The 16,065-nt window shown below is 51.7% G+C and overlaps 7 protein-coding genes across 7 annotated transcripts; 3 read left to right on the top strand and 4 right to left on the bottom strand.

Moving 5' to 3' along the window:
- Positions 1-328: 328 nt before the first annotated feature.
- Positions 329-1,261, bottom strand: AA0111_g6749 (hypothetical protein; the record flags this gene model as incomplete). Its single annotated transcript, XM_028653005.1, has 1 exon — positions 329-1,261. One exon carries the CDS (start codon positions 1,259-1,261, stop codon positions 329-331), a length of 933 nt encoding a protein of 310 aa, XP_028505959.1.
- A 2,101-nt stretch (positions 1,262-3,362) lies between these two features.
- On the top strand, positions 3,363-5,491 carry AA0111_g6748 (hypothetical protein; the record flags this gene model as incomplete). The annotated part of the gene is made up of 2 exons (XM_028653004.1): positions 3,363-3,888; positions 3,933-5,491. The coding sequence occupies 2 exons, from the start codon at positions 3,363-3,365 to the stop codon at positions 5,489-5,491; spliced, it is 2,085 nt and encodes a 694-aa protein (XP_028505960.1).
- Positions 5,492-6,722: 1,231 nt separating this feature from the next.
- On the top strand, positions 6,723-8,201 carry AA0111_g6747 (hypothetical protein; the record flags this gene model as incomplete). Its single annotated transcript, XM_028653003.1, has 1 exon — positions 6,723-8,201. One exon carries the CDS (start codon positions 6,723-6,725, stop codon positions 8,199-8,201), a length of 1,479 nt encoding a protein of 492 aa, XP_028505961.1.
- A 644-nt stretch (positions 8,202-8,845) lies between these two features.
- AA0111_g6746 (Alcohol dehydrogenase 1) lies at positions 8,846-10,000 on the bottom strand (the record flags this gene model as incomplete). Its single annotated transcript, XM_028653002.1, has 3 exons — positions 8,846-9,633; positions 9,681-9,777; positions 9,827-10,000. The coding sequence occupies 3 exons, from the start codon at positions 9,998-10,000 to the stop codon at positions 8,846-8,848; spliced, it is 1,059 nt and encodes a 352-aa protein (XP_028505962.1).
- Positions 10,001-11,732: 1,732 nt separating this feature from the next.
- Positions 11,733-12,910, bottom strand: AA0111_g6745 (hypothetical protein; the record flags this gene model as incomplete). The annotated part of the gene is made up of 4 exons (XM_028653001.1): positions 11,733-12,212; positions 12,385-12,580; positions 12,767-12,852; positions 12,908-12,910. 4 exons carry the CDS (start codon positions 12,908-12,910, stop codon positions 11,733-11,735), a joined length of 765 nt encoding a protein of 254 aa, XP_028505963.1.
- A 359-nt stretch (positions 12,911-13,269) lies between these two features.
- On the top strand, positions 13,270-14,672 carry AA0111_g6744 (Uridine kinase; the record flags this gene model as incomplete). Its single annotated transcript, XM_028653000.1, has 2 exons — positions 13,270-13,422; positions 13,485-14,672. The coding sequence occupies 2 exons, from the start codon at positions 13,270-13,272 to the stop codon at positions 14,670-14,672; spliced, it is 1,341 nt and encodes a 446-aa protein (XP_028505964.1).
- A 196-nt stretch (positions 14,673-14,868) lies between these two features.
- On the bottom strand, positions 14,869-15,948 carry AA0111_g6743 (putative serine/threonine-protein phosphatase; the record flags this gene model as incomplete). The annotated part of the gene is made up of 3 exons (XM_028652999.1): positions 14,869-15,572; positions 15,638-15,871; positions 15,933-15,948. 3 exons carry the CDS (start codon positions 15,946-15,948, stop codon positions 14,869-14,871), a joined length of 954 nt encoding a protein of 317 aa, XP_028505965.1.
- Between the last annotated feature and the right edge of the window lie 117 nt (positions 15,949-16,065).

The following is a 16,065-nucleotide window of genomic DNA, read 5'->3' as shown; positions in this document are numbered from 1 at the left end:
TGCAGGGCGCGTCCAGTGTTCGTTCTTCGTTGTTGCTGGTAACTCTTACAAGAGTTGATGCTATGACATCGCGAGGAAAGCCATTAGGAGATGCGACCATGGACGGCGCGAAACGTCAAGCTTGAGGTGAGACCCACTTCCCCGGTCGCTATGCCTCGGCTTCCCCACAGGATGCCACGCCGGCGTCCATCACCTCTGATTCGCTCTCCATCAGGACCACTAACTTCAGCCATTGTATGGTAGACTAATGCATAGCTTTATGCTATGGTACGTTTTGGATATATACATTCATCTTTGTCGAGTTGCCGCATACCAGAAAAATACCATATCAGAATATTTCCCACAAACTGACTTTCCCGTCTTTGGCTCCAGCCGCAACCCAGTGTTTGAGCCTCGTCTGTTCGTCGCGCTCCATCTGCCGCTTGTTGACAGCCTTGCAATGGCCTGCTTCTTCTGGTGTAAGAATCTCTGCGAAAGCAGTTGAGTAGACTCCTTCCTTGTGCCACTTGAGCACTGCCACTTCTTTGAGTGTTTTGGTGCTATATATACGAATCCGGGAATCCCAACCGCCAGTCACAAAGAGCCTGCCGTCAGAGCGGACACGAAGAGATTGCTGACCTGCATGTTTGGTGTCCACTGTTCTGCACGGCGGTTGTGGAGTGACCAGTGGTTGAACTGGCGGAGCTGGTCTAAACTTCGGTAGTGGTGCTGAGGACGCAAGCAGTGAAGATAGACCACTGGGTGCCGAGGTTCCAGGCTTGTCCTGGCTCATGTTTTTCTTCGCGAACAAACTTGGTGTAGATTTGGAAGTGGACACATCCGAGCTGTTGTCTACACCAGCAGGATTGTGTGGCAACTCTGGTATGCGATGCTTGGCTATTACAGCATCTGCTGAGGATGTGTAGTAAAGGTCGCCGTCTGGTGAAGCGTCCAATGACAAAATGGGCTGGGAATGGGGTTGGCTAAGGTATACGAGCTGCGCAGTTTCTATGCCTGTATTGGAATGTTCTTCTGCCAGCATGAAAGCTGCCGTAACACCGCCTTCATATCCTGCAAGAAGTAGAATTCTCTGCGTGGCTTGGCTACGAACAAGCTTCACAGCCATGACCATTCCGGTCTCAACTGTCTGTATACGTGGGACCCTGACTTTGAGTAGCTCACTAGGGAAGCTGTACACGTCGATCACTTTGTCATCTGTCGATGGAAGTGCTACAAAGATGGAATCGTCTTCCGCGATCGACGTTGGATACTGATAACACATTGAGAAGGAACAAAAGTTCAGAGTGTTTACGGGAAGTGAATGGAGAAGCCATGGTTTTGGAGTGACTTGTCGGTTCCCGTCTTCAGGCAGTGTCGATGAGAGCTTCCCTGCCTCATCATCTGACTCCAGTCGCCAGATCCTTATTCGGTTGTCTCGGCCATGTCTAGACACAATCTGGAGTCAGTATAACTCAGCAGGTAATGGCGTAACAGATGGTGGAAGTGGAGAATGATTTAACACTGTCCTAAAGTGAGCTGCGGGGTGTTGTAACATGACTCACGTGATGATGTTTGCTTCTCCCCATTGTGCGAATCCTAAAATGGGGCCATCGTGGGCTGGCCAGACTGCAAGTGGCCGCTTAGTCTGAACATTCCAAAAGACGACCCAGCCATCTGCGTCGCCTGTCAACAGACGGCTATTCTGGCGCACAAACAGAGTACTGTGAATGTGCGCGGCATGGCCACGAAGGATAGCGGTAGGCTGTGCGGGTGGGAGGGTGGCTATCTGGCGCTCTACGGCCATGAGCAAGCTGAGGTATTAGTTTCGGGCAGGCCGGCGCGAGAGACGATCGTCTAGAAGCGATGGTGGGGCCAGTGATGAGCGGTTGAATGTCGGTTATAGAACGCGAACGACGGGTACATGCGCAGTTGGCACGATTGCGGGCTAGGCTTTGCCTTCTCAGATGGTGCTTGATTTTGGTGCGCTAATGTTATCTGGCAGCTGCTGTAGGAAAGCAGTGTAGCCATGGTGAATGGTAGAGAGGAAGATGAATCATGTCCTTTCAGCTCGAGTGGATACAAAGGCGTCGCCAGGTGTTCAAGGATGCCAGGTGCTATGACAGTGCAAAGATTGCCGAGGCGTACAGGGATCTATTCTGGTCTTGAGCTTAATCACAAAACTCTACAAGATTAGACGAGCAGCAATGCAGCCAGTCAGCATCTCACGGAGCGTTGAAGCTGCGCGGGCGCAACGCGACATGCAGATACCAGAAGCCGGTTGGGCGACGTGTGTCTGCAAAACCCATCTATCTGCTCAGTAATTTCTGGCGTATTGTATAGCTGAAGACAAGTGACCCACTTAGGCCCTCATGTCAACACTCTCCCGCCTGCGCCACAATGCGTAGCTCTTAGCTCTTCGCACGAACTACCACGAAGGATGCTAATGTGCTGGGCAGTACGTCTCGCTACAGAAATGATGTACAGCGATTGAGGGTCCGCGGGACGGGAAGAGCGGTTTCCATGCTACGTCGCCGAAGGTCACAACGAATCCAAGCAAGTTTGCACATCATTACCGGGAGGGCGCGCACATCATGGCGTCGCACCCCGGACTGGCGCATACCAAGGCCCAGATGTCTTCCGGACAGCACATTTCTCCTTCCTCTTCGTCCTTCGTCTAAGGATCGTCGTGATAATTCTCCAGCTGCCCACATTTTGCTATCCGGGATCCCGGAATATGTCTTGTTTCAGAGTATAACTGTCAACGTTACAGGCCCCTCGGTTCACGGCCTCGCGTACACCTGCCCTCGCAACCCTCCCTGAGCACTCTCCTATCGTTCGTCATAGCCTGCATTCACGCCAGCCCGCTCAGGTATAATCCAATACTCCACCTCTCCTCGCGACTCGCTCTCGACTCTTGTTTGCTTCTGTCCCGCCAAAAGCACTGTCTTGTCCCATGACTTTCCTGGCCCACTCCTCAACCTAGAAACCTTCGCGTTCCTGCATGTTAGTTGCGGCCGAACGCCTGCAGAAACCCTCTTGCGCAGCTCAGCACTGTACAGCACGACCTCAGAAATACCCCGTATCCCTGCGCCTGACGTTGGACTTTTGTATTCGCATCACTACAGCGAAGCCGCGCCCTTGTATTTTCTCCATTGCCTTTGAAACATACCCTGTTGCGACCGCCCTACTGCGACTCTGCCGCCCTCGATCCAACCCACAACCTTCCGCCCTTACTCGACTATCGGACACCAAAGGCGAAGTGGAGGGGCCAACGGACTCGGTTCACTGCACGCCCTGTTACGGGGTCGTGGTCGCCCTGCGTCGGCGAGCGACGGCACAACGACTGTTTTCAAACGAGCCGCGTGTAGTGGAGGAACGTCAGCATGGCCAACACGGCTACACCACCGTCCAATAATGACTCGCCCACGAGCAAGCCATTGCCCACGAGGAAGAGAGCCAGCGATGCGACGCCCGACGACAAACCCAAGAGAACACGCACTGGCTGCTTGACATGCAGGGAGCGCCATCTCAAGTGCGATGAGACCAAACCAACGTGCAACAACTGCCTCAAGTCCCAGCGCGAGTGCAATTGGGGCAAGAAGCTCAACTTCCTCGACACAACCTGCGAGAGAAACGCATACCTGATCCCCCAGGGTATCGACTACCAGATAGCCTTCATGGACGAGTCACGGACCATTGCTTCGGAATACGTAGGCGGTCGAGAAATGTATCCAGTCGAGGATATGGAAGCAAATGCACCCATGGGCAACAACGGTTTTGGTATGAGGCCACCAACTTCGTCGCGTCAGCACATTCCTCCTATACAGGGCATTGCACAGGAGTCGTACCAGCAAGCACAACTCTCCTATAATTTTGAACAGCCGGCACAGCAGCACCATGGACGTTCAAGTAAGTCAAGGTTCCGTGGAGAGAATTCCAGCTGACTCTCCCAGTATCAAGTTACTCAAACGGCCCAACACCGTCCCCATATACGATGGAACATTCCGCAAGCCCCGGGCCCTTGCCCACGCGCGACTACCTCAAGAGCCAGGAGGAAGTTTTATACATGCAAGTCTTCGTCGAGGAGATTGGCATTTGGATGGACAGCATGGATGCGCACAAGCATTTCTCACGCCTATTACCCTTTCATGCGCTGAACGAGCCTATGCTGCTACACGCTTTCCTCGCATGCGGTGCGCGCCATCTTGCCCTTGTCAATCCCAAGTATAGCGAAGAAAAGGCACTGCACTACTACGATGTAGCTACACGCGATCTGTTACACTCTTTGCAGGACCCCGACCGCGACACCTTCCTGTGTGCGACCACGGCGGTAATATTGAACGTATACGAAATTATGGGCGAACGTGCGCTGCAACGGATGAACCACATTGCGGGAGCTCGTGCTTTGATCAAGGAATGCCGATGGAATGCTAGATCGACGGGCATTGGAGCAGCCTGTTTCTGGCTTAACGTTGGCATGGAGATCTTGAGCTGCTTGCACTTCAACTGGCAAGTTGCGTGGGATCCAGACGAATGGGGCATCGAGATGGACTTCACACCAGAGACAGAGTCGGGTAAGGAAGAAGTCTGGACACATCGCATTCTGTATGTCGTCGCAAGGATCTGCAACTTCCGTGCGTCAATACCGCGGAACCAGGAAGTCGCCAGGCAAACCTTGCAGGACCGACACAACGAGTGGCTTCGGCTAAAAGACATGACGGACAGGTGGAATGAGAACATACCGCGCACCATGCACCCGATGGCATATCTATATCCTGGACAGACGATATCAGGCTCAGCGTTCCCTGAAGTCTGGCTAATCAAGAGGGCATCGATAATCGCGCGGCTCTTCTACCACACATCCCTTGTCTTACTAGCGCAGATCAACCCACTGCAAGGCCCTAGCGAACCTGATATGTGGGCTATGCTTGAGCAAAACTCCAAATTCATCTGCGGTATCAGTGCACACGTCAAGGACCGTGGCGTAGCCAGTGTCGCGCTTCGATCTCTCGCCATTGCTGCCGAACCACTTACGGACCGACGCGAACAAGAAGAGGTGCTCCAGATTTTCGACAAGATCAGGCAAGAAACAGGCTGGCGTGTAGGATTTGTCAATACAGAGCTGAAGCAGAAGTGGGGCTGGGATACACCGCAAAACCAAGAGCAGAAGCCACAGCAGCCACCACCGCCTCCGCCGCCTCCACAGCAACAGCAGCAAATGAACGGACATATGCAAGAAGGCAATGTTGCATACCAACAACAGCAACAGCAGCAGCAGCAACAGCCCCAAGTAGTCGTCCAGCAGCAGATGCCGCAAGTCTCGGTAGCACCTGCTCCGGTACAGCGGCGCGCTTTTGGTAATCCTCTGCTTGTGGCAGACTTCAGCATGCCACAACACCCATACCAAACCCACTATGTACCCGCAAACATAGTCCAGCAACAGCAACCGCAAACATTACTCCAACCGCCACTGACCGCGATGAACGGATACGGCGGGCAACATTTCTTCTAGCAATCTTTAGCACGACCTCAACTGCTGGTTCTGGTTTTTGGCCTGACTTCTGGATTTGTATTATTTGGCTCTTGCTTCATGACCATTTTCATACAAGGGGCAAGGCGCTTGGGTTTCTATATCTGTGCCTGGGACAAGAGTCACTTTCCTAACGATGTCATGAACAGCATATTTGCGATACCTAATAACAAGATCACGAGGAGGATATTTTGAGATAGGATGGTACACACGGGACTTTTTGTAAATATATACCCTTGGATTAGAAAAGATATGGGTGGGAGCTGCTCTTGTGAGCATCTGTCCCCATTGACGCTTGCACACCTCCTCCAAACCCTTCCTTTGATAGCGAGTCACAGGCTTGCATTCTGATCGTGCACCATCGAAACCACGATGTGGAATCGCATGTCCACTCGCCGATAGCTCGGATCTTGAACGCTAGCTGGGACGCGGTATTCCCTTCGGCAAAGTTCCGTTTGGTGTGATTGAGCTTCATCGACTAGTCATCATTAGGCCGCCCGTCACTTCAGCCCTGACTCTAGCTTTGTACGCCACAACTACTAGTACAACGCAATTCCTCCATCCCCATCTGATTTTGGTAAAAGCACTTGTACATTAACGCCTCCGGTTGTTCAATTGAAGCGACGGGATGGATATGAGTGGGTTGCGGCCATATACGGAAGGTGTGTTTATGGGATTACCCCTTTCCGCTGCACTGCACAACATGCAGCTTTATGCGGGACCACAGTATGTGGCTGCTGACATTCCAATCTCACGGTATTTTCCTCTCTCCCAAACACGTTGCGTACGGGATCTGTTTCCTATAGTTTGTTGTTTGAGCAAAGACCACGAGTACGAGCAGTTTGTCGATCAGGTTCGCGACATTCGGCACGGCATATCCACATGCAAAGGATATTTTGAGCGACTTTGCAAATCGACTATCCATTATGCTAACTTTGTAATTATTCTATTGGTCGGGCTTAACGGAATGGTGGCGCTTTCCCCTGTGTTTTGGCGAGTCAGTGCTCGACTGTGCCGCAATATGCGATATAACCAAGCGTCTCGCGTGCCTAACAAAGGAAATACGAATAGGCATCCAGCCGCCAGCTACGCCACACGAAACTTGGCTTGTGTATCATCTCGGAGGAACATTGCTACTTGAAGATGTCAGCAGTACCTCGCATAGATCTCCCCTGGGAATCACTCTTCTCCTATCCTTTTCGTTCTCTTCAAGATGCGTCATGATTCCTGGGACGAGAAAACTCCGTACTATGGGCCGAGGAGACATTCTTCTCCTGTAGGACAAAGGAAACGTAGCCGGCGTGCGGTAATTTTAGGGATCGCAGTCTGCTTCCTCGTTGTCTACCAATTTCTCTTGCCGCAGCAAAACGAGGCCACTATCCATCCACAAGGCGCCAACGATACATCTAGCTCTGGGTTGTCCTCTGCACAGCAAATTTCTCAAGGCGCCGAAACACCATTGTGCCCGGAATCGCCAATCGCAAACGATGTTCTGGTAGTTCTTCGAACAGGGGCGACAGAAGCCCTTGAGAAGCTACCGGTTCACTTCGAGACAACACTTCGTTGCGTGCCAGACTATATCGTCTACTCAGACCTCAAGGAGGAGATCCAAGGCCACCAGATCCACGACGTTTTTGAAGGAATCAGCGACGAGCTTAAAGCTTCCGCACCAGAGTTCAAACTCTACGACCATCTCCGCACACATGGCAGGGAGGGTTTGAAAAACACCACGCACCTAGGAAGTGGCCCGGGTGGTGCGCTGGATAACCCTTCATGGAAACTTGATCGTTTCAAGTTTCTCCCTATGGTAGACAAGGCTCTGCTGTACCGTCCAAATGCGAAGTGGTTCGTGTTCATCGAAGCGGATACTTATATGGTTTGGCAAAATATGCTCGAGTACCTGCGCCAGTTCGATCCCGACCAGCCATCATACATCGGAAAGCATATGTACATTGGACAAACCTTGTTCGCTCATGGAGGATCTGGTTTCGTCTTGTCGTCCGCTGCTATACGAAGAGTAACTGAACAACGAAATGCCAACCTCGCCGAATATGACGAGTTCACAACCAAAAGCTGGGCGGGTGACATGGTATTAGCCCAGGCCTTGAAAGACGTTAATGTGGACTTGTTTGGGGCATTCCCCCATTTCCAAGGCGATCCAGTTTCATCACTCGACCACAATGTAACGAAGCTCGACAAAACACCCTGGTGTTACGCCCCGATCACCTACCACCACATGCGGCCAACCGATATCCAAAGCCTATGGACCTTTGAGCAAACACGTCAGCAAATTGGCAAGACCCCACCCCTCCACCGCGATGTCTTCCAAGAATACATACTCCCCCAGCTCTATGCCGAAGTTGATGACTGGGATAACCTATCTATGGACGTAGAGGTTGACGATACCGGCCCTTTTGAGGCATGCGAGTTACTCTGCCATTCCAAACCAACCTGTCTCCAATTCTCCTATGCCGCAGGGAAATGTTCGACGTCTACGAAAGTCGTGCTCGGTGAAAGTGCAAAGATGCGATGTGTGGAGTATTCTGACGCGGCGAGTAAATGTATTCGCTGGCAAGAGGGCACACAATTTGCTGGCTCGATTCAGTCTGGGTGGATGATGGATCGGCTTGAGCAGTATGTGATGGAAATGGATAGTACGTGCGCTGATGAGGAGGTGAAGTGGGTTATTTGAAAAATGGCCAGCAATTAGCGATTGACTGTCGCGCCATCTTGGCTGGTTTGTTCAGAACAGTGAGGAAAAGGGGATCAGCCTGTCGGTGTCGTCTCTTTTCATGACTGCGATGCTGAACATCTGACAGCTGAGGTGGACCCTTTGTTGAAGGGTCTGAACGACTGCTGCAGCCACACGTTCCAGACAAAAGATGGTGGGCGAGCAGCGCTGGCCTCAAGCTCTCGGCGACCCTTTTTCAAGTCATCTGGTCGTTCCAGAACATCTCCTGTGAGCGATTCGCGATGCAGGCTAGGCAAACTTGATGGAGAAGGCTGCGTTTGACTGGACTAAACGATTGACATGGATACGAAGAATCAGGACTACAAACTATTTGTATGGTTGGGAAGCGAAGGCGATCTTAGGAGAGACGGCAGAGCACCGCGAATTATACCCGCCGAGTATTGAGGCACAATATTATGTTTTCTATAGTAGACGGAGAAATGAGACGACTTCAACATGTACTGCTCATCTGCCTCTAATGTGTTAAAACTCGAAGATACCTGGAGCGCAAATCAAATGCACAAGTAAGACAAGATATTATTCAATGTGATAAAATTCTGCTATATACATTACATTCATTTCTCGTTTGTCCTATCATCAATGCCCTACTTCGATGTGTCAAGAACATAGCGTCCAACAATGGCACCCTTGTTCATCTTGTCATAGACCATCTGAAGTTCAGATAGACCAACAATCTTGTAGGGGGCCTTGATTAAGCCACGGCGGAAGAACTCAATAGCCTCCGAGCTGTCCTTGCGGTTGCCGACATATGAACCTTGGATCCTGATCATCTTGATGACGGTCTCGAAAACAGGCGCCTTCAGATAGGCGCCAGCTGGAAGACCAATGCAGATGACTGTACCGCGTGGGCGGACGTACTCGGCGGCTTGCTGGAAGGGCTTCTCGTTGACGGCGACAAGGATGACAACATGGGGGCCAAGGCCATCGGGTGTTGCCTTTTGTACATCGGCGACGAGGTTCTTGCTCGTTGAGAAATCAACAAAGGCCTCGGCACCGAGCTCTTCAGTGCACATCTTCTTCTTCTCGTCACCTGTGTCGATAGCAATTGTTCGTACACCCATTGCCTTTGCGTACTGGCAGGCAAGCGAACCGAGACCACCACCAGCACCGACAATGGCAGCGAATTGACCAGGCTTAACGCCCGACTCTTTCAGGCCCTTGTAGACAGTGATACCAGCGCACAGAACTGGGGCAATAGCGGCGAGATCGCACTCCTTGGGAATGCGTGCGATGTGGGCAGCTTTTGCGATGCAGTATTGCTGGAATGTGCCGTCGACAGTGTATCCAGACAGAAGAGGCTTCGGGCAAAGGGGCTCATCAGCTTGTTGGCAAAAGTCACAGGCCAGGCAGGATCCGTTTAGCCATTTGACACCTTGACGATGAGTTAGTAGTGCTCGAACATACCAAAGAATGACTTACCAGCATAATCGCCAATTTCTACATCTGTGACAAGGTCACCTCGTGCGACTACAACACCAGCACCTTCATGACCGCCGACAAGAGGTAGCTTGGTAGCCTAGGTGCCGTCAGCATATGTTAAGATTGGCAAAACGAGATATGCTCACCAATGGCCAGTCACCGTTCACAGCGTGAAGATCTGTGTGGCAGACACCACTGTACTTGATGTTGACGAGAACCTCATCTGGACCGGGCTTCTGGACGGGAATCTTCTTGTAATCGACGGGTCCACCGGTCTTCTCGATGACCTGCGCCCATTGCTCCTTGGGAATTTCGCTCATATTGAAGTGTGTAGTGGATATTGGGGAGTTGCTGGTGTACTTATAGCAGTAGATCGATGGTGTGATTGATGGTAGATGAGTTCAGTCTTGCAGGAGGTACGCGGTTTATATACCTTTCATTGCGGCACAGAGAAGCTCAAGACATTGACCCCACCCGGGATTAAACCTGCGAGTTGAACAGGGTCCGAATGTATCCGTGCCTCCTTACAGGAAGCTACAGGCGCTGCGTCCGTTCATCCATGGCCAAGCAAGGTCTTCTGCTGACCCCTAGAGGGGTACATGGAGTGGGATTGGACGCTGATCGGATCATGATGCTTCGGCTGGGTGGCAGCGACCATAGCGTGAGCGCGGAGTATCCGTGGTAAGATGGAAACTAAAGCCAGAAAGAGAGAAGCGGAGGTGGCCTGATTATAGCGCATGTAAATCAGCTCAGGGATCATGGTTCGACACAAACTTTCGTTTGCTGTGGTGTGAGGGGTGACTTGGAGGATGTGTCGCCTAGGTGGGGTCGGCGTTAGGCGACTAGCCTCATTCAACGGGATATCTCCTGATACTTGTCGCTCAGTACCTATCGTCCACGGCCGCTACCGCAAAGATATCAAGGCGAAAATCTATTCCTGTTGGAATGACATGTTGACTGAAGGCTTGAGTGACGATGGCAACGTCCTGTTCCAGGCTCGGCCACAGTTCGGTTCAACCGCGCCTCGTCTCCATCTGGTCCCTCCACCAGCATCATTCTACAGCTCATGTGAGAAGTAAAGCCCCGTAAGTGCGCATTTTGGTTGATGAAATATGCCAACTGGGTCGGTCGAACGCAATCTCAAACGCTATTCCCAGGCCTTCTGCGTAAGCTTGTCCAGCCACATGTAGCCGTGCATCTACATCTTCCAATTGAAGAAGTCGAGGAAGCTAGCTGGCCAATAAGACACCCCTAGCATTGCCTTCAGACGACTCCACTACACGCGGCTCCTGTTGTACTATGCGGGGGTTCTGAGTCCCGGGAAGCGTGGTTGTAGCGCGGCCGCAATCGCGGGGTAGTTTGCAAGCTGTGGCTCGCTGGCGTCTATTGAAAGTAGCCCGAGGTTACGGAGCAAGGGGTGGTAAGAGGTGTGTTTTCCAGGTTCAGAAACATAGACTCCGAGCAAGGTCTAAGTTGGTCGCAAGAGTATCGTTTGTCTTGGACGTCAAGATGTGCGGGGCTGAAGATCTGTTGGAAAAAGCACCGGGACTAGAAGATCCGTAGACACGTATCTTGCTGCTAGCTGGGTCTGCGGGCGACAGGAGGGAAAAAAACCGGAGTCGGGGTGCTCATAACATTGGAGCAGAAGCACTCTCTTATGCAAATGGCCTCCTGAGAACCCTGTTGCATAAATGAGTACCTTCATGACTTCTCCTGGGCTGGATGCGAGAGCTCGATGCGATGCCTGGTGAAGTCTGGGACCAGGCCTAATGCAGCCCTCTGTCATTACTACGATGCATACCTTGGACTCGACTCGAGCTTCGAGACGATCGTCTCATCATACAAACGGATACAAGGTTTTCACAGAGTAGTACATAGCCAATAGCAAGGCACAGAGGAGCCAGAGTGTAGGGACAAGAGCATCATAAAGTTCATTGTGGTATCATAGCCAAATCGAAGGCTTGCAAGTATTTAGTCACGAACAACGTTACAGCACATATTGAGGCGCGCAAAAGCTTGAACAGAACGCGTACGCCAGGTGCGATCACACCTCTACTGCACCATGACGTCGGCAGCCTCACCATTCCCATTAGCCGAACGCTCATCGGCGTCCTGCAAGCCAAGAGGTAACGCGGGAGGGATATCCTTTTGAGCAGCTCGAGCCTTAGTCTCTGCCCACTGCCGTAAACGCACCAGGCTCCTCATGCGGGATTCTCCATGAGCTCCCATGCTGGTGAGTATTGCCTCATTGACCTTGCTGGCAACATTGCGACGAAGCGAAGGTTCAAGTAGCTCATTCAGCTCCTTCTGTAGTGTCCCGGGGGTGGCAGGAAGGAAGATGAGTAACGACATGGTAAGTTCAAGGTCTTTCAAGAAATCATTGTTCGTAGCTGCGCGGGGAGCGAGCTGAGACGAAGCGAAATTAAGCGCGGGTGTGATATCGGAGGTGGAAGACGATGTGCATGCGCGAATGAGCTCAATGAGCTGCAGTCGCAGCAGTGCAAAGTGCAAAGATGGGTCTGTATCTAAGATCTGACTCAAGAATTAGCAAAGCTCAGACAAAGTTATGCAATATGAGTAGATGTAGTTGCTTGCAATCATACTGAGGACTGAAGGTTTGATTATCATCAAAGAGATTCTGCGTGGTGCATGAAACTGGATATAATCCTGCAAGATAAGAAACGAGTGAGCAAGGAATGCATACCTGAGGGTTCAGATCATTGATCTTGGTAATGGCATTATCAATATCGCCAGCATGGATAGACCGACGTATTTCTACGCGGGACTGAATGGACTCCTCCTCAAGAGGCAGCTGGATGTTGGCTTCCTTGGCAAACTTTTCAGCAGCTCTAGGATAGCCTTCGCTAACCAGGTAGTCCATGATGACGAAGTTGATATCCCTGTAGCAGAGTTGTTAGCTTTGCGATCCAGTAGCACATGTTGTATTGCGCAAAGCAGCAGCTACTGCAAGATCAGAGATACAAGTTAACATGTTCTCCACACGTTGTTTCGGAGAGATTCCCAACTTATTTTGAAATCATCATGTGGGACAGCAGCTGCGGCGACGCGGAAGGGTAGTAACTTACGTCTTAGACGGCTTGATGTCATCAATCTTCCTCTGGAAAGGATGCTGCGTTGGCGTAGCCGCCGACACAGATACTGTGGATGAGCTCTGCATGATTGTTAGAGGGTGGGGAGATTTGCGACAGCAGTGCGTTGGAGCTTACCATGGTGAAGCGAGGCGCTCAGCAAACCTCAGCCGACGTCCATCAGCGAAAGATAGAGCTGCCCGACCGTTGGTCGAGTGTGCTGGCAGTCACGCAAAGCTTGGTGCGTGATGAGAGAAAGTTTGTGAGTTCAGGTTCGTGGAAGAGAAAGACTGAGCTTGCGCGCTTGGCGACACTAGTGCATGTGGGTCACCTTACGTAATCCTGACACTAAGTACAGAGCCGCCCGCTGCACAAACCCGATTGTGCTGGAACCCTGCATACGCTCGATATCTTTCAATCTTGCTACGAGAGGTGCGAATTGGTAGGGTATGAAGTAGCAGAAGCACGGTTTCACTTGGAAAATTAAAGATATCGCAAACATGTCCTCGGCAGGCCGCAGAACGCACTACGAACCGCCATGGGGCAACGCGAGTATTATTGGTGTAGCTGGCAGCTCGGGATCTGGAAAAACATCTCTGGCAATGGCTATCGTGGCGTCTCTGAACTTGCCATGGGTTGTCATCCTGTCTATGGTTCGTACCAGCCTCGCACAGTGGGTCACGTGCTCCAATCAGCTAAGGACCACTGCATGTAGGATTCGTTCTACAAGCCCTTGACACCAGAGCAATCTGCAGCGGCTTTCCGAAACGAGTTTGACTTCGATTCGCCAGACGCTATAGACTTCGATATCCTGGTCGAGCGCCTGAAAGACATCAAGAACGGCAAAGTGGCTGAAGTTCCCATATACTCCTTCCAGAAGCACGCCCGCCTTTCCAAGACGACGACAATCTACTCTCCCCACGTCATAATCCTGGAAGGTATCTTCGCTTTGCATGATCAACGCGTGCTCGATCTCTTGGATCTCAAGATTTTTGCCGAAGCCGATGCCGACCTGTGTCTCTCGCGACGTCTCGTGCGGGATGTGAAAGAACGTGGCCGAGACATTGAAGGATGCATCAAACAATGGTTCTCCTTTGTAAAGCCCAACTTCTACAAATATGTTGCCCCACAAAGGGAGATTGCTGATCTTATCATTCCAAGAGGTATCGAGAACAAGGTCGCAATCACCATGGTGAGCAATCAGGTTCGGCAGACGCTAGAGAGTAAGAGCATACAACATCAGACGGAGCTAAGACGACTGGGAAAGATAGCGGAAGATAGTCCTTTGAGTGGGAATGCTATCGTGCTGAAGCAGACGAATCAGGTCAAGGGGATGCATACCCTGTTGCTGAACCCAAGCACACCGAAAGAGGACTTTGTGTTCTACTTTGACCGCATGGTGGCGCTTTTGATAGAAACCGCTGCGGATTTCTTGCCTTTCACGCCGCATGAGGTCACTACACCTCAGGACTACAAGTACCAGGGGCTAAAGAAGGTTGCAGAAGTTAGTGCTGTTGTGGTGCTACGTGGTGGAAGTGCATTCGAAACGGGCCTTCGACGGACGATTCCAGACTGCAGGACTGGCAGGGTTTTGATCCAAACAAACTTCAGGACTGGGGAGCCAGAGCTGCACTACCGAGCCCTTCCTGCAAACATTGCCGAGCATGGGCTTGTCTTGGTTCTGGATCCGCAGTTCTCTACAGGGGCGGCCGCACTGATGGCAGTCAGGGTACTGGTCGACCATGGCGTACCCGAGAGCAAGATCGTCTTCGTGACGTACACAGCAGGTCGTGTCGGACTCAACAGGGTGTTGAGCGTATTCCCGGACATTAAGATTGTGGTTGCAAGGCTGGGTAACGATGAGGAGGCGCGATGGATCGAGACGAAGTATCTGGGGTGCTGATACGGGAGCGCACATCACGAATTACGCAAGTTACAGCGGGCTGGTTGAGACTGCAAACGATCTTCACTATATGATTTGATTTCACGCTCGACTGTATATAACCAATATACTCTTGTCCGAACGCCGTGCCTCTTGCCAACGCCGATAAACGCAGGTTCGCGCCGAACCAGTAATGCATCGCTATGTTCGTTGGGTATCATAGGAAGTACTCCGTTGTAACCTCCTTTCCTTGTTGTTGCTGCTGCTCTGCCCGGTGAACATCGTTGTCAGGGCTCGCATCGAAGACATTAAAGAAGCGTTCGCCGGTGTCGCTGACCTCCAGTACACTCGCCATGTTGCCACACCGATAGCAGTAATTGGGCGCACTCCAGACCGTGCTGAGCCTGTCATCGTACAGGACTTGGTACCCTTCTTGACATAGCTGGTGTGCGCGTAGAATATGCGACATGGAGTTGACCTCGAGGAACTTTTTGACTACTTGTGCTCCAAATGTATAGCCTGCACCCCTCGGGCTAAGCGAGAACTCGTCCCGTTCAGGATCGGGGTCGCTCCAAACCAGGTCCGCCATGGGCCCCTCGTGCGGGATTTCTCGAAAACGGTCTATGATTTTAATTTGGTCGATGGAGTGAATCGACGGTGACAAGCCGCCGTGTACGCAGAAGATCTGGTCGTTGATGACGACGGATAGAGTGAGGAAGTCGAACATGTCGGTGAAATAGTGCCATACGTTCGCATTGCCGTACTTGCGCGAGCATTCGGTATAGAAGCCATAAGATTGGGTGACTCCGCGAGATTCGTGGTTGCCGCGTATGAGGTGAACTCGGTGTGGATAGCGGAGCTTCAAGCATACAAGGAGTGATATTGTTTCAACGGAGAAAAGACCACGATCGACGTAGTCGCCTAGCACACGTCAGCGTCGTGAACCGGGGTCGCGTGCCACATGTGGCCAATGAAGCAGAACATACCCAGGAAAAGGTAGTTGGTATCAGGACATGGTCCGCCAATCTTGAATATCTCCATCATATCAAAAAACTGCCCGTGAATGTCACCCACGACAGTGACGGGCGCTCTGATATGCACGACATTGCTCTCCTTCATGAGCAGCTCCTTGGTCTTTGCGCATATTGCCTCGACAACCGACTCGGCGAGCAGTTCTTTCTTCGACAGGCGCGATATGCATTCATCGAGGTCTACGGTAGCTGCCAAAATGTCAGCACAGCCATGTACACAGTGCGCAGGTGGCGTCGGCGACTGACGTACACGGTAGACCGGGCATGGTGGTGTTTGTGGCGTTGGCGTGGGCGTGGGAGCATCCGCGGCGCAGCTCAGGGTATTGAGTCTATACTGGTCGCTAACAGATGTCTATATCGTACAATCATCCTCGGGGGCGCAT

The sequence above is a fragment of the Alternaria arborescens genome (genome assembly GCF_004154835.1).
Source record: "Alternaria arborescens strain FERA 675 chromosome Unknown contig_14, whole genome shotgun sequence".
Lineage (NCBI taxonomy): Eukaryota > Fungi > Ascomycota > Dothideomycetes > Pleosporales > Pleosporaceae > Alternaria > Alternaria arborescens.
This window is presented reverse-complemented; position numbering and strand designations above follow the sequence as displayed.